The 21,509-nt window shown below is 38.8% G+C and overlaps 1 protein-coding gene across 1 annotated transcript in view; it reads right to left on the reverse strand.

The window, feature by feature from the left end:
- Nucleotides 1-316: 316 nt before the first annotated feature.
- The window catches only part of PON2 (paraoxonase 2), a 31,427-nt gene continuing 10,234 nt past the window's right edge, over nt 317-21,509 (reverse strand). Inside the window, exons 3-9 of the mRNA XM_055420456.2 lie at nt 12,627-12,682; nt 8,416-8,581; nt 7,748-7,874; nt 5,566-5,766; nt 2,400-2,481; nt 1,551-1,679; nt 317-943 (exon numbers count right to left, since the gene is read on the reverse strand). Coding sequence (XP_055276431.1) covers nt 785-943; nt 1,551-1,679; nt 2,400-2,481; nt 5,566-5,766; nt 7,748-7,874; nt 8,416-8,581; nt 12,627-12,682 — 920 coding nt within the window. The 3' untranslated portion in view covers nt 317-784. The remainder of the gene's footprint in view (nt 944-1,550; nt 1,680-2,399; nt 2,482-5,565; nt 5,767-7,747; nt 7,875-8,415; nt 8,582-12,626; nt 12,683-21,509) is intronic.

Consider the following 21,509-nt stretch of genomic DNA (forward strand, 5'->3'; position numbering starts at 1 on the left):
CACCTGATGAAGTTCACAGTTGTGTTCAATAAGAAGGTGGCGTGACTGACCTCCCAGCTCTGAGCTGTTATCTTCTCTTTGTATGCAAGTTGGGCTCCCATTAAGAAAGAGAGCAGATAGAATACTCCATACTAATTGAGAATTCCAGTTACCATATTTAATTAATTCATTCTTTTTTAATTCAAATAAAAGGCTTATTTTTCCGATTTAATGAGAAAAAATAGCATTGTTATGCCTGTCCTTCCCCAGGAAACCCCACAAGGAAGTGGCCACTCTCTGCTGAGGATATGTCATGAGAATTAAGCACAGACAAAACTTGGGTTTTAGTTAGTCTTTACTATAACTCCAACTCTTTAATAGTAAACAAAGATGTAAGTATAAGACATCAAAACATGTTATGTATCAGTAGTTCTGAGTCACAGTGGTCACACTGGTGGAGCTGAGGTCACTCACATTTTAAAGAAATATAATCTACCCTGTTTCAGTGGAATTCATGCTCTGGCAGTTGGAAGGCAGGCATGAGGCTTATTTTGTGCAGTGTATTCACTTAGCTGAAAGCAAATTTCTTCTCTTATCTTTACTTGGCATTTTTAAAAACTGTTCACTTTATTTTTATGTTAAAAGTGCTATGTGAACTGAAGGGGTCCTTTCATTGCCAAAATAAATTTACTATATATGTCACACATTTGGGGGTCAACGTTGCTGGTTAAATTCCCTCAGAATTAGCAATTCATAGAAAATTAGTTGTTGAGACGCTAGCACACCTGCATTCCAGAAGAACCATTTAGAGCTCACAGTATAGGGCTCTGTGGTATAAGGTGCCTATGAGCAGCTTCTTGTCATACACAGAGGCCACAGAACTTCCCTGGAGAACAGATCCATTGTTGGCATAAACTGTAGTCACTGTAGGCTTCTCGGATAAAATATTCTGGATGCGGAGAACCTATTCAGGAGACATGAAGGATTAATATAAAACACCATCCACCCATGTCACTCAGCCATCAATAATCTTGCACAAAGACACAATGATTAGAGGACATGCTGTTGAAAATAGCAGTTAGCATTTTTTTTAATGTTTAAATTACTTTGTTAAAACCTCAAAGAAAGTACTTTCTTAAGCAGTCCAGTGACTGCATGCCAACACCGGATTGAGTGTTATTACAGTAATTGAGCATTAATAGAAAAACTTCCACATTAATGTGCCTACTTTAGCATGAACAAAAGTCGTGTCATGCAGCGAGCTGACAATAAGCCAGGTATTTAAAAAATTGCCAGTATACCACACAAGGAGGGCACATCTTTAGAAAAAAGATCTTTTGACTAGCTTCTACCATCATTTAATACATCAAAAGATTATCTTTCTAAAAGTATTTGAACAATGTAAAACTCTGCCAATTATTGGCTTAAAGCAATTATGAAGCCAACTGCCACGCATTTATTGTATTATTGGTTTTAAAGGACTAAACGGACCATCCCTGGGACAGTTTATTGTATTATTATTTCAAAAGGGTTTGAATAATTAAAGTTTAAAAAGTGAAACATATAAAAACCTCTGATGAGGGAGGATTCTTTGGGTCATACACGAAGAGCTTCTGGCCATTAGGATGACAGCCTACCAAGACGTCCCCCGAGGAAGGGTCAATAGATAAATTATCCACCAGGGTATCCAACTTGAGTACCTTCCAAATGAAAAAACGTCAACATCTAAATGTCATGAGAAACCTCGATTAGATAATTTAGGGCTAACCTTTCTTGCCCCTATGCATGTGGGGAAATGATACCCATCTCCTGCTTCCACCCTTTAACACCAATATTGCATAAAATAAATTTAACACACTGGTTTAGAGTCACTTTTCATTCTTCCTGAAATTAAGAAAGTTAGGGCAATACTCAATCTCTCTAAAAAATGAGCTCCTTTCCCCCTTCAGAAGATGCACAATGATCAGTTAGCTCAAGAAACTCAAATAAGAAATTCTTCATCAGTCTAAAATATGTGCTGTCAAGCAGGAAGAAAATAATAATGGTGTGGAACCCAATTTCCACCTTCATTTATTTTTGAAAGAACTGACAACTTGCATAAATCTTCATTTTGGAATTCATCTATTAGTCTTTTCAACTGTGAAGATTTCTTACTGGAATTCATCGGGTGCCATCAGCGCTTCCTGGAGTGGGCTCTAACTCTGATGCAAATGGCCCTCCCAACATACTGCTGCATGTAATCAGTCAGTTCTTGTGACTTTGGGAAACAAGAGACTTGGTCAATTACAGACAGGTAGCGGTGAAAAACCCAGAATAGCAACACTGGCTATTCTGTTTTAAGGGAGGTATTGTTATAATTTAGTATGACTATGTAATTTCAAGATTAACGTCAACTATAGATACAGAAAGAAATATTTTACCTTCAACTGAGTTAAATTCATATTAGGGTGCTTTTCCAAAACATGAATTTCATGAGCCAATATATCAGCAACATAGATGTACCTTTGCAGGAAGGACACACTGGTTAGAGCTCCAAGCCAAGATAAAGCTTCATTAACACAGTGGGAAGAATAAGTCTTAATACCCTGACAAGAAGTTAATCAATGATGGGCCCTCAAGGAAAGCCTGATAAAGGTCAATTTTTATTTAAAAGTAAGCTTTCAAAATCAATTCAGTGCTGCTACAAGAGTCGTGGAATTGTTAAATTATTTTTCAAGAGATTGGTAAGGAAAAATAATATAGGGCACCATTAAAAACATCAAGTCTGTGGGGTGGGAGGTGGGAAGAAGGTTCAAGAGGGAGAAAACATATGTACACCTATGGCTGATTGATGCTGCTGTATGGCAGAAACCAACACAACATTGTAAAGCAATTATCCTCCAATTAAAAACAAATTTTTAAAATGTATGAAGTCTGTGATATTTGCCACTGCAGGGACAATAAAACAAATGTTTTAAAAAAACTTTTATATTCCACAATATAACTTGATATTTCAAGGGATCATACACATGTAGAAATATTTGGTATAAAACAGAAGACCTATTTATTAACATATTGAGAAATTCAAGCATTAGAGATAAATATCTACTCAGAATAGTTTGTCTGCATCTAAGGAGGGTGAATTAATGGACTGCTTTACCATAATCTTCCTCATTGAATTGACTGTTCCATGGCAACCGTTCTGTTGAGCAATTATAATGGGTAAAACCATGAACTCAGTATTGTGACAGATATAAACATGAAGACAACAGCTGTTTTTCCTGAAAAGTTTATCGTGTGTTGTGGTGATCAGATGGCTTGTACACATTAAACAAATAATACAGCATGATGGTACCATAAGACATATTTTGGGTCTAGGGACTGAAGAAATATCTAACTACTGAAAAAACAGAAGGGCTTACAAAGAAAGAGGCATCTGCAGCGGACATGGACTGAGCGACTGGATTTGAGGACAAAGCATCTTTTAGGCAAAAGAAAACACGTGAGCAAAGGTACAGGGGCAAGAATGAAAGAGGCAGGTTTGCAAAATACTGAGCTCCTGTGTAAGGCGTAGCAAGTACGAAAACAGTAGAAGAGAGGTTGGAGCTAGCCTATTAAAGTCTAGCCCTTTAGCCTGCCTTGATTTGATAAGCAATTGGGGTCCACTGAATTTCTGGAATAACAGAGTGTGATAATAACAAATGGCCAGTTCTGTGCAGCAGTCACTAAGCATGTGGTTTGGGCCTGGCTGGGCTCAGTGTGAGCAGCAGACAGAGGTCCCTCTTTTGGAGGTCTTGGAAGGGCAGTGGGACACAGAAAGACAAAATTGGCGATGGTGCCAAAAAAAAGATGGAAGTGGACTGAAAACAAATGGGAAGAAAGTGAAAGTGAGAAGCCGAACCAAGCAGGTGTCATGGAAAGGTAGAGGGGCTGAGGAACCACACACAGAACCAGTGTGGCCTGCTCAATGGCTGGGCAGGAATAGTCAGAGGAGAGTTAAAGCTGGGCCCCTACTGTTATCATTATTTTCAGCCTGAGTGACTGGACAGTTTGACTCTCATAATTGAGAGATGAGAGTCGGGGAGAAAAACAGATTTGGTGGGAAAGGTTGGATTGGGTCAGTTACAGACAATTTAAAAGATTCTACATCCATTTTCTGTAATCAACAATAAAGAAGAAATTGTCACGAAAATAAAGACATTTAGTTGTCAAGGATGGCAGATTTATTTCATGTTATATGTGCAGTAGTTTAAATTGTTCAATGCGCTAACCTAGTAAAATGGAAAATTAATAAATATCCTTTCTATAAACTAGAGTTGGACATATAAAAGTGAAAGAGTTGTGGGCGGGGGGAGGAATTTGGCACTATAAAAATTAACATTTAAAAGGAACACTCTTTGAGTGAGTAGTTCTATTTTGAGGAGTTTGTTCTACAGAAACACTTGTACAAATGTGCAGAGGGAAGGGGCTCATAGCCCCAGATTTACCCAATACCAGTAGGCATTTGAACCTTCGTCTATATGACTCCAAAATCTGAAGATTTAACCATTATGCTGTCATTCTCCCTTGGAGGGAGGTTCTTCCTTAAAAATATATAGATAAGTTTCAGTGGTAAAAGAAAAATAAAAAGTGTATTTTGTACAGAAAAGAAAATCGTATATATCCATAGAGAATTGGCTAGTTTACCTTATAACGGAATAAAACAATAAAAGCCAATAAAACAATAATATATTTATTTAAAAGAAAAATATCTACCTTATATTTAAATATATATATAAATATGAACCCATTTTATAAAAATTTACATTTATAAAATTAAATTCTATAATGATATAGTTGCTGTCATTATTAGCTGCTAAGTCCTATTTGACTCTTTTCACCACCCTATGGACTGTGGCCCACCAGGCTTCTCTGTCCATGTGATTTCCCAGGCAAGAATACTGGAGTGGGTTGCCATTTCCTTCTCCACAGGATCTTCCCAATCCAGGGATCGATCCCATGTGTCTTGCTTGGCAGGCATATTCTTTACCACTGAGCCAATGGGGAAGCCCATAATGATATAGACCAAATTTAAATACTGTATATAAATATATAGTACATATGTTTGTATAAAACATTATATATATTTGATAATAAATTATAAGCTCTCCTTTGTGCTCAGTCATGTCCAGCTCTTTGCGACCCCACAGGCTGTAGCCTGCCAGGCTCCTCTGTCCATGAAATTTTTCAGGCAAGAATACTGCAGTGGTTTGCCATTTCCTACTCCGGGGGCTCTTCCTGACCCAGAGATCAAACCTGCATCTCTTGTGTCTCCTGCATTGACAGGTGGATTCTTTACCACTGTGCCACCTGGGAAGCCCAGTAACCTTGGAAGGCCAATAACATATTACATATATGTATTATAATATTATAATGTATTACAATGTATAATACATATATGTATTATAGTATTATAGTAATAGTTGTAAATATCATATATATTTATCACAGACCAAAAATAACAGGTAAGCTATTTCTGCCTTAAAAAAAAAAAAAAGAGCAAAATAAAGAATTTCACCCAGCAACATGGCTAAAGAGAAATGAAAATACTTCTATAAGAGCTCATACTTTTTATCAGGTGAAATATTGATCCCATTTGCTGAATCAAATCCTTCTGCTACCACTTTAACTTCATTTGGACTGTAGTAAACAACATTTGTCCAGTGTAAGTTCAAGTATGTTTCCAAATACTTTAAGAAAGGATCAGAGAAATAGTGGTCATTGGTAGCATAGAAATGTTCTGGTCCAACAGCTATGATATCATTCACACTGGAAGAGAAAAATAACATGTGAGAGAAAATGAAAAGCCAGTTGGTCTCCATTTTAAAGATTAAGTATCCAGAAGGTTTACACAATATGTGCCTTAAATTTTTGGTAAGAGGTTCCCTAGGAAAAGCTCAGCTAAGATCACATGGGTATAGTCATATGTAACCTACTATAATATCATTTGCTGGAGAACAGTTTTGTATGGTACCAAGTAATCTGAAGACAGATCATTTAGCAATTATGGCAGGATTATTATAAAAGAAAAAAGAACTTAGTGCCAACAGAGTGTGTTTTTTTGACAGCAAGAAATGTAAGGTTTAAGAACAATGTGAAAGGACACAGCTATCCAAAGTACAGAGCTTGATGGAGCCTCATTGGCCGGTGAGCTGGTCGGGCTGTCAATAGCATTTACCTAGCTTCCATTTTCTCAGTTGCTGCATTTACTTGAGTTCCTTTGCTTAGTTATTAGTCAAACTAAGGTTGACTGTTCAATTTCTACCTGACTCGCAAAGCCGACCTGCCGAGAATGAATAGGCACTCAATAAACACTTCCAGATTGATGGATGATGAAATTGCCATAATGCAGTGCTTCAAGTGAGAGATTTATATGCTGAAAACAATTACATTTTTAAAACCAGTTAGGTAAGGGTGTTATTAAATTTAAATTCCAATTACCCTATGCAAAAATTTCTGAAAGAGCGGCTTTCCCCTTTGTTAAAGAAAAAACAGCTACAGGGAAGGTGGGTCCCCTCTTTCTGAAAGAGCTCCCTAAAGCAAAGGCTCCTATTTATTAGGAAGTGAATTTTTGGAAGAACTGTTGGCAGTTACACACTTCAGTTCTAGACAGAGAAGTAGATATTAAAAAAAATTCATCCAGTTCAAGCTTAAAAGATGCAGCTGAACCTCTTTTAGTCACATTATCAACCAGCTGTGTTCTTGAAGTAGTAGTGATGCACTTCCAATTCTGTAGGGCCGGTAGCCCATGGCTACCTTGTGAAAACATTTCATGTTAGTTCCATACTAAGCATACAAACTCCATATAAAGCAGGCTACTCTTCCTTGGCAGGACAGGTATTATTATAATCTGTGTGATGAGTCATCTGAAATGGAAGGTGACAGAGGAACAATGGTGAGGTTTGTCGTCTACTCTCGAGATGGCTCTGAAAAGCAAATCCCCTGCAGTCCAGCATTTCCTCATTTCTCAAGCGAGTCTGCATAGAACACTGATGTCAACTTTTCCGGCTCTGCAAGGAAACTATTGTTGTTTAGTCGCTCAGTCGTGGCTGACTCTTGCGACCCCATGGTCTGTAGCCCACCAGGCTCTGTCCATGGGATTTCCCAGGCGAGAATAGTGGAGCGGGTTGTCATTCCCTTCAGGGGATCTTCCCGACCCAGGGATGGAACCAGTGTCTCCTGCACTGCAGGCAAATTCTTTGCCGCTGAGCCACCAGGGAAGCCCATTCTTCACATTAAGGAACAATTAATCTCTACAGTAAAGACTGTAACAGAAAACTCTCAAACCATGCAATCCTGCCTCTTTTATTTAGTAGATTATATGAATATAAATTCAGTTAGTGGTCGTCATGGTAGAAACTCTGAGCAAGCTTTTCTGGGACCTAAAAACCTGTTATATTTCCCAGTTTGAAGGATGTGCATTTGAGAGTTTCTAAAGACTCTTTCTTGAGGGTTAAAAATCTGTGTACGATTTAATCACTTCAATACTGAGTTGAGTTTGGATAATGTAATTTTGCCATGGCTAAAACACTGGTTTCATTCAAAATTTTACATTCATGTAAATATTTATGAAAAGTAAAGTTGCAAGGAAACTATACATATACATAGACATATAAATATATGTATTTGTTTATGTGTGTGTATGTCTGTATGTATGTATTTCAGCTCTTACAAAAGATGAAAGGACCATGATATGGAATATCTGAAAAAGGCAGCAATAAATCTGAGAATGAACAAAAGGACTAATTACCTTGGGAGAAGCTCATGTTTGATTGTTTTTAGATGCAAAAGAGAATTTTCTTCCTCTTCAAATTTAAAAATTTCTACTGTATTCTTGAATTCTGGGTGGTTTACAACAAAGAGATAAACTGTGTCATCTAAAAAAATGAAAGAATAGAGTTCATTTACAAGATATAACCATAGGACCTCTGGGTAGACACTGACATTTAAATACCACGGGGAAGGAAAGGCTGAATGTATCAGCTGTTAGAGGACCTAACAGATCATTCTTCTTCCCCATCTTTCCCATCACTGTCTGTCTAGTGCTATTTCTGATCATTGGTCTCCTGACCTTTAAGAAAGAGTGTTTCTCACTCCATATACAGAATTCATGGATAATCTGTTTATAGTTTAACTTAGAAATATAGCTCTTTTTCAATGCAATGAAAATAGATATATGAAAAGGTTATGAAATCTAAACATTCTTTCAGGTGTAATTAATAACTATTAGAAATTTCAAAATGTAGTATAACTTACTGCCAGCTGAAGAGGCAATGTTGGACTTATTTGTATGAAGAATACAGAAATAATTAATGAGTTAATTGTCCTCTTATACAGATATGATCCAAATCTATTTTCCAGTCATTTGCAAACCATTGTTTGTTTTTTTTTAAATGCTGGTAGCTCATCAGTTCTTACCACTGTCTATGAAAGTGCTGATACCATGTGGATTAAATGAAGCCAAATTAAATCCACGGCTGATTCTTAATTCCAGGGCCCTTGGGTTTTCTTCATTTAGATCCATCATTAGTATTCCTCCAGGCTTATCTGGTGCAAAACTGTGGAGGCTTGGACATTTTAGACCCTTTTGAAAACAGAGCAAAAGTTAAATATAAAGGCTTAAATATTTTTATGGGCTAAAGTAGCAACTATAAATATGTGATACTTTGGTAAAGGTGCTGGCATAAAGCTAGAAACACAAAGAAAGCAGAGATGAAACAATAAGAAAATAATAACTGGGGGGTGGAAGGCTGAAAGCCAAACAGTATCTGATATTTCTGAGTTGAGACGGAGATGAGGGGTTTAGTCTCCTCAGAGGGTAACCAGAAGGTTGGTGGGTATGAGGGTTACCAGAGGGTAACCAGAAGGTTGGTGGAGGGTGGGAATAAACTGCTCTCTAACATATGGCCATCCTCTCCCCGTTGGGTCAGCAGGTGGGACTTTGTCAGTGCATGGCATGCACTCAGGCTGTCCTTTTCCCACTGATTCTAAATGTTGCTTTTATCATGTACTAGATCCTTGTTTACAGATTGGTCTGTTGGGGGACTTGTGCCCTATTTCTGTGCTAATATGCAATTTTTTAATTACTATAGCTTTAGTCATTATGTATATATTTAGTATATATATTATACTATATATGTATTTATACATACTATATGTTTATCCCACACTACATTGCTTTACCTTTACTAATCTTAAATATATCTGCTAATTTATTCTTATGTATAAATTTTAGAAAGCAAGTTGCTATTCAAATGAAATCTTATGAAGAGTAGCAGTGGTAGTAGTATTACTACTACTACATTATCTATTTGGTTTTTCCTAGTGCATGGGAAAGTCATTGAGTTTTATATGTTCGTTTTGAATCCAGTCATTTCACTCAACTTCCTATTAGGTTTAAGAGTCTGTCAGTTGAATCTCCTGGACTATTTAGAAAAACAAGTAATCATGCTGTCTGAAATTAATGGCAGTTTTGTCTTTTTTTTCTACATCGTATTTCTTTTTCTTGTTTTCTTGGGTTAAGAACTTTAGTAGATTACTGATGATTACAGTGTTTTAGGGCATTTTCTTCCTTTTATAAATGTTAATGGGAAGGCAGCGAACGTTTCACCACTAAGAATGATGTTTGCTGTAGGTTCCCGGGAAGTTTCCTTCTACTTCTAATTTTTTTTTGAGCTTTTAATCAGGAATGAGAGTTGAATTTTATTTAATGCTTTTTCAGCACTCACTGAAATAATTGAGGTCTTTTCTCTCTTAAATTTTTCAAGTCATACTTTGTGCAAATTTAAAAGAATACCTTCCCAAGTGAAACTGAAAGTGAAGTCACTCAGTTGTGTCCAACACTTTGCAACCCCATGGACTGGAGCCTACCGTGCTCCTCCATCCATGGGATTTTCCAGGCAAGAGCACTGGAGTGGGGTGCCATTGCCTTCTCCAGAGGATCTTCCTAACCCAGGTATCAAACATGGGTCTCCTGCATTGTAGGCAGATGCTTTACCATCTGAGCCGCGAGCGAAGTCCAAAAACCTTCCCAAAAACCTTACTTTATGCTCAAGTTGTATTTAATACACATTTTCTCCAATTAAAAAGTATCTATCAAATTATACAACTTCAAGCTCCAACAAACAGAATAAACTGGAATTATGCTATTGTTCCATGGCACTGACAATTCAGTGGTTAATAATCTCTCTTCTTTATCAACGTACCATAAACAACAAGAGTGCTGATGCATAGGAAGCTCTACCAGGGATGTAATAACTTTTCATGTGTGCTTAGTCACTTGGTCGTGTCCAACTCCTTGCGACCCCATGAACTGTAGCCTGTCAGTCTCTTCTGTCCATGCGGATTCTCCAGGCAAGAATACTGGAGTGGGTTGCCATACCCTCTTCCAGAGGATCTTCCCAACCCAGGGAAGGAACCCAGGTCTCCTGCATTGCAGGTGGATTCTTTACCATCTGAGCCACCAGGGAAGCCCAGTAATACTGGAGAGAGTAGCCTAACCCTTCTCCAGGGGATCTTTCCAACCCAGGAATTGAGCAAAGGTCTCCTGCATTGCAGGTAGATTCTTTACCAGTTGAGTGACCAGGAAAGCCCCAATAACTCTCCATAATTATCTTAATTTAAGACATCATTTAAACCTGTTTTTTATTTCCACTTGTGGTAAAATATACATAACATAAAATTTACCATTTTCACTATTTTTAAGTGTACAGTTCAGCAGTTTTAAGTACATTTACACTGTCATTTAAATCTCTGTTCTATTCTGTGTCATCCAAGTCCTCATTAAATGTGGTGATAGTTTTGAAGTTGCCCCTAATTGTTGAATGGGATGGGTTAATGGGCTACAGTGCTTGGAAGAATAAACGAATGCCACAAGGTAGGTGTTATTCATTGAGAAAGGAACACATACTAGGAAATATTAAAGACAATGCTGAGTAAATTTTAAAAATCAGTAAAATGAAAGTAAATCATTTTAAACCAGTAAAAAGTCATATAACCAAGGAAGGATAAGAGAAAATCATGCAGAAGAAATTCTGTTGACTACAAGATCATTGTGACTATATTAGATCTCTCAGCTAAAAATGGCTATAGAGTTACATATTTGAAGACCTCGCTCCTCCTAATTCAGATTTATTTTTATGGAGATAAAATCTTGAACTAGATGAGTTCTGGATTACCCAAATCTCTGAGAACAGCTTCTTTGAAAAAAAAAAAAAAAGGCAAGCAACTGCCTTCTACTTTACTCTAGATATTTGTATCTTTGGTTATGTATAATGCTGACGAGGAATCTCAGTGCTTTTCCCTAAGACTGTAAGCCATATGTGCAAGCACGTGCTTCTACACAAACCCAGAGTCCTCCCAGAAATATCATTTTATGTATTATGAGTAGGTAATTAACTACAATTTTTCTTTTAACGTTGTAGTTTGAAAATTTAATATATATATCCATGCTTCTGCCAAAACCTACAGTATTTCTTTTCTTCCTCCATGGTAAACCACCAGCTGCTCACAGGCTTTCACATACAACCATCAAGATCCTGAAGAGTGTTCTAACCCTCATTCTCATCTAGGCTGTGTTCTCTCACCTTTCTCATAAGCCTGACAGCTATGTTATTAGTGTCGCTACCGTCTTCTAAGCGTCTCCAAGCTTCTCACATCTTTTCCTGAGTCTCAGAGCCTGAAAATAATGGCTGCTGAGAGGGAACAGAATACCTACAGGCTGCCTTCAAAGTTGGATACTTTTTTCTTTATTTAAAAGATATTTATTTATTTGGAGGCACTGGATCTTAGTCGCAGCATGCAATCTCTTAGTTGTGGTATGAGGATCTAGTTCTCGGGATCAAACCCGGGCCCTCTGCATTGGGAGCGAGGAGTCGTAGCCACTAGACCACCAGGGAAGTCCCAAAGTTGGATTCTTCTTTCTCAAGAAAAATGGAACCCATGAGGATGCTGAGGTCCATCACGTTGGCCTGTTCCAGGGAGGAGAGAGAGGTAGAATTTCCTCTTTGGCCCACATATACGGTTTTCCAATTAGAATGCATATTGGTATAACCTAGCATCACTCTGGCCAATCCATGTTAAAGTCTTTAAAATATATGCCTGAAAAGATTGTTACTTTTCAGGTTATAAAAATTAAGGCAAAAGTGAAGGGTAAACTCAATCAATGACTTTCCACTGATGATAGGCTTTTCAGCGGGGAAAAAAAGAAAAAGCACTGGCCTTCCTTTGGGAGTTAATATATTGTTCAAAAATAAATAACAGCAAGAATGCTAGCTTTAAATTGAATGTTGAATGGAAATAAAGGTATATGCTGCATTTAAAAATAGCATAATGTAGTACCAATATCCACAATCATGCTCCAGATATCATTTTTAATAACAAACAGATTGCACTGGAATATTTTAGTGCAAGGCAGTGGGGACATAAAGAGTAATAAGTCAACTGGCAAAGACTTTTTCATCCCTATATTTAGAGAAGCTGAAGGTAAATTTCCAAGATCCTGTTTGACCTGTCTTTTGTTTTCTAATATAATTTTGAAAGTGAGGAACTTTAAAAACAAGTGACCGCTTTGCCGGCCTCATCAAACTTCCTGTACTTCTTCCACTGAGACAGAGAAGGAGGATACTCACCACACTAAAGAAAGCCAGACCATTGGGAAGTATGTCAATATCTTCAGCGCCGGCTTCTGTTAAGTTCAAGAAATAGATAAATGTCATGTTCGAATTCTGTGATTTGTTAGGTAGAGCTTTGTTTACTTTATCAATGTCTGTATCTTTCGGCATGATTCCAATTTTTTCTTCCAAGGAACCACTCTCTTTAATAAACGTCAGTCCAAATCCTTTCCTGCAGTGAACTTCTGACTTTAAATGTTAGAGATTTAATGTTTACTCAAATCAAAGTCAAGTAATCACTACATTTCTAGCTATGAGACCGAAAAAGTTGACATCTGTACACTCTTATGATAAACAGCCAGATGTCTATACAAAAGTAATTGCCATCAGGGGAATATTACTTTCAGAATGAAGGACTCATCGTCATTTAACCATGCAAATATCTTGTCCCTTTCTCGGCTCATTCAGTCTGAAGCAAACACAGACATTTCTCTCATTACCAGAGATAAAACACCTGGGATTATATAGTCCCTCTTTAAAAAACAATGTCTGTTTGATCTCACAAGCAAAGAGCTTTCTGTTTAATCTTTAAATTTAGGCTTTAGATTAAAAAAAAAAACAACTGGCAAAAGAAAATTAATGAAAAATACAATGCACCTAAAGCCAGTTGAAGCTTCAGTGCAGTCTCTGAGACAGACTACAATTACTATTGATTGTTTATTGATTGTCTGCAGTACACTCCACACAGCACAGCAAATAATTAGACATAAGACCTTCCCAGTGGTCTCACTGTGTAAATTCCATGGACAGATAATAGATCCAAACACAAGAAAAGAAAAAAATGGCTTAGATTAAGCCAAATCATGACACATTCTTTGAGTCCACAAAATTCAGTCTGCCCCTTTAAGCCCTCTCCAGAGTATGTCTCCAAGATTATTTCTAGGTTGTCAAAAACAAACAGTACCTATCCAGCTATTTGGGTTTTGCTTCCTGAGTTTGCATTTAGATGCACTGCCTCTAGTGTTGCTCGTTCCATCATAGCAGAGAAAAGCAAAAAAAGAAAAAAGAAAAAGTCCAGAACTTCACTTCATAAAGATGACCCATATGCTTATTTTCTCAGAAAGTGGCGAGATATATCTGAGCACACTGTGCTGGAGGAGTTCTTAACCTCGGGTCTGTGGAGCCACAAATGGGTTTTAAAGACTCTGTGAGCCCTCTGAAATTCTGTGCAAGGCAAAATGTCCTGTACACGTACAGATATCTTCTGTGAAAAAGGTTCTATGATTTCAGCAGATAAATGTGAAACAAATCACCAGTTCAGGGTCGATGCATGTTACAGGATGCTCGGGGCTGGCATGCGGGGATGACCCAGAGGGAGGATAAAGGGAGGAGGGAGGTGGGAGGGGGGTTCAGGAGGGGGAACTCATGTACACCCCGGGCGAATTCATATCAATGTATGGCAAAACCAACCAATATAATATTGTAAAATAATTTGCCTCCAATAAAAAATAAATAAATTAAAACAAAAAACAACAAAAAAGAATTTAAAACAAAACAAAACAAAAATGGGTCTGTGATACCCACCAAAAGTTCCATGGTGCTTCTCAACGGGTACAGAGTGAGGACCAAGGGACCTTTCACAACATATACACACAAAAACACAAACATATGAACACACATGTGCACACAGAATTCTAGTCCATTCAGTAGGAGCTCAATTAATTAAAATTTGTTGTTCTTGAAAAATTATTTAAGACAATTTCAATGTGTACACACCTACACACATAGACAAAGAAAAGATATGTACAAAAAAACCTAACCATGTTTTTTGGGGTGGTGGGATTTGGGGTTGAGTAGAGTTGGACTGTGAAGAAAGCTGATCGCCGAAGAATCGATGCTTTTGAACTGTGGTGTTGGAGAAGACTCTTGAGAGTCCCTTATACTGCAAGGAGATCCAACCAGTCCATTCTAAAAGAGATCAATCCTGGATGTTCATTGGAGGGACTGATGCTAAAGCTGAAACTGCAATACTTTGGCCACCTCATGCGACGAGTTGACTCACTGGAAAAGACTCTGATGCTGGGAAAGGTTGGGGGCGGGAGGAGAAGCGGACGACAGAGAATGAGATGGCTGGATGGCATCACCGACTCTGTGGATATGAGTTTGAGTGTACTCCGGAAGTTGGTGATGGACAGGGAGGCCTGGCATGCTGTGATTCATGGGGTCGCGGAGAGTTGGACACGACTGAGCGACTGAACTGAACTGAACTGAACTGAATTTTCCTTTTACTCTTTAAGCTTTTCTTTGTTTTAAAAATTTCTACAAAACATATTCTTTCAATAATCAAGAGGAGAGCAACGTTTTTAAAAGATATTTTCACTTCGACCACATTGCAACTTCTGTTTCATCCTGTTGCCTAATTTCAAGGGAAAAAAGTCATATCTGTAGCTTCTTTAGAATATTTTCCAGATCTACTCCCCCATCTTCACTTCTATAGCCAAAACAACAGTAGGCTTTTGACACCTCATAACACCCTTTGGAAGGACTGATGCTAAAGCTGAAACTGCAATACTTTGGCCACCTCATGCGACGAGTTGACTCACTGGAAAAGACTCTGATGCTGGGAAAGGTTGGGGGCGGGAGAAGAAGGGGACGACAGAGAATGAGATGGCTGGATGGCATCACCGACTCTGTGGACATGAGTTTGAGTGAACTTCGGAAGTTGGTGATGGACAGGGAGGCCTGGCGTGCTGTGATTCATGGGGTCGCGGAGAGTCGGACACGACTGAGCGACTGAACTGAACACCCTTTCAGTATGATTACTGTAAAAGTAGTCAAAGCTGGAGATGTTTTTCCTCCTCTAATTCAATTACAGAAACAGTAGTAGTATTAGTAGTAACAGTTATGACTATTAACATTTATTGTGTTCACCAAGTGCCAGGCTCCTTATAAGTATTTTACACATGTTAATTCATATAATTTTCATAACTCTAAGAAGTGATAATATTATCTCTTATTTTGGAGTAGGGAATATTGAGCCTTTGAAAAGTTAAGGTCACAAACTGGGAAGCTGGGATTCAAGTCTTCTGTTCTCACTTAAAAGTACATAGAAACAAATACAACCTAGCATTTAATGAAATTTCTCTGTCAGAACCATCCCCTGGTTCCTTTGTGAGAACACTTGACTTTGTAAATCCAACTGTGGTTGATTCTATATGTTGGCTTTTTCCTCAAAATGTTTTCTCCCATGCCTTTCACCAAGATCTTCATCAATTCATATGTTGTACTTTTCTTTCAAACCATCTTTCTCCAGAAAGTCTTGTAACATAGCACATCTGATTTTGGCCCCTTCTTATTTCTTTAGCAATTATCCGTGTCAGAGAAGGCTAGCCCCTCCCCAGGATCCATACTTCCCTTATTGCTGTTCAGCTACAGGTACATGGCAACATGTGTGTGCTTGCTCGTTCGTACAGGACCCTATGTGACCCCATGGACTATAGCCCACCAGGCTCCTCTGTCCGTGGGATTTCCCACATAAGGATACTGGAGAAGGTTGCCATTCCCTTCTCCAGGGGATCTTCCTGACCGAGGAACTGAGCCCAATTCTCCTGCATTACAGGCAGATTTTTTTACCGACTGAGCCATCAGAGAAGTCCCTCTTGCTGATAAAGGTGGCTGTTTGTCTGAGTTCAGGTTAATGAGACATGAAAGTACAAGGTGTATGCAACTACTGAGTAAAATAAAGTAAAAATATCTAGGTAAATTTTCTTTCTACCCCTTCCTGCTAGGAAATGGCAACAATTGGAGTTCTAGTCTTGGACCAAGATGATGCATTGAAGATAACTGTGTGGCTTCATCAGCCTTTGTCTCAGAATGACCACATGAAATACAGTCATCTAATCACCCTAGTGGTCTAGTGGTTTTCCCTACTTTCTTCAATTTAAGTCTGAATTTGGCAACAAGGAGTTCATGATCTGAGCCACAGTCAGCTCCCGGTCTTGTTTTTTGCTGACCGTATAGAGCTTCTCCATCTTTGGCTGCAAAGAATATAATCAATCTGATTTCAGTGTTGACCACCTGGTGATGTCCATGTGTAGAGTCTTCTCTTGTGTTGTTGAAAGAGGGTGTTTGCTATGACCAGTGCGTTCTCTTGGCAAAACTCTATTAGCCTTTGCCCTGCTTCATTCCATGCTCCAAGGCCAAATTTGCCTGTAACTCCAGGGGTTTCTTGACTTCCTACTTTTGCATTCCAGTCCTCTATAATGAAAAGGACATCTTTTTTGGGTGTTAGTTCTAAAAGGTCTTATAGGTCTTCATAGAACCGTTCAACTTCGGCTTCTTCAGTGTTACTGGTTGGATTACTGTAATATTGAATGGTTTGCCTTGGAAATGAACAGAGATCATTCTGCCGTTTTTGAGATTGCATCCAAGTACTGCATTTCGGACTCGTTTGTTGACCATGATGACTACTCCATTTCTTCTAAGGGATTCCTGCCCACAGTAGCAGATATAATGGTCATCTGAGTTAAATTCACCCATTCCAGTTCATTTTAGTTCACTGATTCCTAGAATGTCTATGTTCACTCTTGTCATCTCCTGTTTGACCACTTCCAATTTGCTTTGATTCATGGACCTAACATTCCAGGTTCCTATGCAATATTGCTCTTTACAGCATCGGACCTGGCTTCTATCACCAGTCACATCCACAACTGGGTATTGTTTTTGCTTTGGCTCCATCCCTTCATTCTTTCTAGAGTTATTTCTCCATTGATCTCCTGTAGCATGTCGGGCACCTACCAACCTGGGGAATTCCTCCTTCAGTATCCTATCATTTTGCCTTTTGATACTGTTCATGGGGTTCTCAAGGCAAGTATACTGAAGTGGTTTGCCATTCCCTTCTCCAGTGGACAACATTCTGTCAGATAGCTGTGAAAAGAAGAGAAGCAAAAAGCAAAGGAGAAAAGGAAAAATATAAGCATCTGAATGCAGAGTTCCAAAGAATAGCAAGGAGAGATAAGAAAGCCTTCCTCAGCGATCAATGCAAAGAAATAGAGGAAAACAACAGAACAGGAAAGACAAGAGATCTCTTCAAGAAAATTAGATATATGAAGGGAACATTGCACGCAAAGATGGGCTTGATAAAGGACAGAAAGCAACCTAGATGTCCATCTGCAGAGGAATGGATAAGAAAGCTTTGGTACATATACACAATGGAATATTTTTCAGCCATCAAAAAGAATGCATTTGAGTCATTTCTAATGAGGTGGATGAAACTGGAGCCTATTATACAGAGTGAAGTCAGCCTGAAAGAAAAACATCAATACAGCATACTAACGCATATATATGAAATTTAGAAAGATGATAACCTTAACCCTGTATACGAGACAGCAAAAGAGACATAGGTGTATAGAACAGTCTTTGGGACTCTGTGGGAGAGGGTGAAGGTGGGATGATTGGGGAGAACGGCATTGTAGCATGTATATTATCATATGTGAAATGAATCACCAGTCCAGGTTCGACACATGATACAGGATGCTTGGGGCTGGTGCACGGGGATGACCTGGAGGGAGGATATGCGGAAGAGGGAGGTGGGAGGGGGGTTCAAGAAAGGGAACACATGTACACCCGGGGTGGATTCGTGTCAATGTATGGTAAAACCAACCAATATATTAATGTAAAGTAATTTGCCTCCAATAAAAAAAAAAAAGTACATAGAAAAAAAAAAGAAGAAGAAATGGTGTGGACCTAACAGAAACAGAAGATATTAAGAAGAGGTGGCAAGAATACACAGAAGAACTGTACAAAAAACAGCTTCATGACCCAGATTATCACAATGGTGTGATCACTCACCTAGAGCCAGACATCTTGGAATGTGAAAGCAATCTTAGAAAGCATACTATGAATAAAGCTAGTGGAGGTGATAGATTTCTACTTGAGCTATTTCAAATCCTGAAAGATGATGCTGTGAAAGTGCTGCACTCAATAGGCCAGCAAATTTGGAAAACTCAGCAGTGGCCACAGGACTGGAAAAGGTCAGTCTTCATTCCAATCCCAAAGAAAGGCAATGCCAAAGAATGCTCAAACTACCACACAATTGCACTCATCTCACAGGCCAGTAAAGTCATGCTCAAAATTCTCCAAGCCAGGCTTCAGCAATACGTGAAGTGTGAACTTCCAGATGTTCAAGCAGGTTTCAGAAAAGGCAGAGGAACCAGAGATCAAATTGCCAACATCTGCCTGATCATCAAAAAAGCAAGAGAGTTTCAGAAAAACATCTATTTCTGCTTCATGGACTATGCCAAAGTCTTTGACTGTGTGGTTCACAAAAAACTGTGGAAAATTCTGAAAGAGATGGGAATCCCAGACCACCTGACCTGCCTCTTGAGAAACCTGTATACAGGTCAGGAAGCAGCAGTTAGAACTGGACATGGAACAACAGACTGCCTCCAAATAGGAAAAGGAGGACGTCAAGGTGCTATATTGTCACCTTGCTTATTTAACTTATATGCAGAGTACATCATGAGGAACACTGGGCTGGAAGAAGCACAAGCTGGAATCAAGATTGCTGGGAGAAATATCAATAACCTCAGATATGCAAATGACACCACCCTTATGGCAGAAAGTGAAGAGGAACTCAAAAGCCTCTTGATGAAAGTGAAAGAGGAGAGTGAAAAAGTTGGCTTGAAGCTCAACATTCAGAAAACGAAGATCATGGCATCTGGTCCCATCATTTCATGGGAAATAGATGGGCAAACAGTGGAAACAGTGTCAGACTTTATTTTTGGGGGCTCCAAAATCACTACGGATGCTGATTGCAGCCAGGAAATTAAAAGATGCTTACTCCTTGGAAGGAAAGTTATGACCAACCTAGATAGCATATTAAAGAGCAGACACATTACTTTGCCAACCAAGGTCCGTCTAGTCAAGGCTATGGTTTTTCCTGTGGTCATGTATGGATGTGAGAGTTGGACTGTGAAGAAAACTGATTGCCGAAGAATTGATGCTTTGAACTCTGGAGTTGGAGAAGACTCTTGAGAGTCCCTTGGACTGCAAGGAGATCCAACCAGTCTATCCTAAAGGAGATCAGTCCTGGGTGTTCATTGGAAGGACTGGTGTTAAAGCTGAAACTCCAATACTTTGGCCACCTCATGCGAAGAGTGGACTCACTGGAAAAGACTCTGATGCTGGGAGGGATTGGGGGCGGGAGGAGAAGGGGACAACAGAAAATGAGATGGCTGGATGGCATCACTGACTCGATGAACATGAGTTTGAGTGAACTCTGAGAGTTGGTGATGGACAGGGAGGCCTGGCGTGCTGTGATACATGTGGTTGCAAAGAGTTGGACACAACTGAGTGACTGAACTGAACTGAATCTCCCTAGGCCATTTGCTTGTCTTTGGACTGTCATATAAAAGAAAATCAGTTTCTTTCTTCTGTAAGTTACTTACTGTAACTTTGTAATAGCTGATCAGCCCTTCATACCCAACAGACTATCCAAAATGTAATGTAGCCCATTATTTTCCACTTTTTTGGTTCATTAATCAGATATATGTGTTAATGACTCTGGGAGAAGATACTATATTGAAAAAAAATTGCTAAAGTTATTTAACCTCTCTGAGCCTTAGATTCTTCTCTGTTATAAAAAGAAAATAAAAAAATATGTCCATATCTCACACAGTGAGTTTTTCTGCTTCCCTTTTCATAGGTAGATTGCAAAGTACTTGATGACAAGAGCTACAAACTTTAACGCTTAAAAGAATCTCTCGAGCAGCAGTTATAAAAATATTGACTACCAAGTGTATAAAATCATTTATTAACTGAAGAGAAATAATCCATTCAAAATTTTTAGTCCAGGACTCTGAACGCCAGCATTTTCAAAGACATTTTTAAATGTTTTAAATTTCAAATAGAATTAAATAGCTCTTTACGCATGTTTTTTATTATTTATAGATATTATGCCAAATCTTAGTTTCTGTTAGATACACTAGAAAGGAATAAAAAAAAAAATGAAAAAGTAGTGAACTTACTTTCTGCCCCCTGCCCCCTGAAGGCACATATCCTGTATGACGTGTAGTAGTGATTGTCGTTGTTTAGTTGCTCAATTGTGTCTGACTCTTGTGACCTTAGCGGTAGCCCACCTTAGTGTAGCCCACCAGGTTCCTCTGTCCATGGCTTTTCCAGGCAAGAACACTGGAGTGGGTTGCCATTCCCTTCTCCAGTGGTAGTGATTATTTATTTATTAAAACAGACATGAGATGAGATGTATAAAGCACCTAAGAGGTCATTTCCAGTCGTGATGAATGTAGCCTTGATGTGTTTGTGTGTGTGTTGTGTGCGTTCGTTGGTGGGGCAGGGGATATGGTCTTACCTCCTGGAGGAATTAGTTGGCCTCAAGTGCGTGGCTGCTACTGTTCCCAAAGTGGAAACTAAAAAAGAGAACTCCTGTATTCCTGCTGCCTACCATGAGAAGTTGCTTTTGCCCATATGGGAAAGTATACCCTACTAACCCTTTGTAGTCAAAGACCACTGAATAAGCAACTGTTGTTAAAAACATAACCACAAGCTATTATTAACCATTATGCATCCCCAACATAGCACTCAACAAATGTTCACATAGTGTATGCTAACCAGAGAGCAAAAGCAAAGAAGAAAGGGAAAAAAAGAAAAATACAATTCTTTTTTTTCTTTTTTTTTTTTTTAATTTATTTTATTGGAGGCAAATTACCTTACATTAATATATTGGTTGGTTCTGCCACACATTGACACGAATCCGCCCCGGGTGTACATGTGTTCCCTTTCTCGAACCCCCCTCCCACATCCCTCCCCCCCACATCCTCCCTCCATGTCATCCCCATGCACCAGCCCCAAGCATCCTGTATCATGCGTCGAACCTGGACTGGT

This window comes from Moschus berezovskii, chromosome 3, assembly GCF_049115385.1.
Source record: "Moschus berezovskii isolate FMDL1 chromosome 3, NW_MosBer_1.0, whole genome shotgun sequence".
Classification (NCBI taxonomy): domain Eukaryota; kingdom Metazoa; phylum Chordata; class Mammalia; order Artiodactyla; family Moschidae; genus Moschus; species Moschus berezovskii.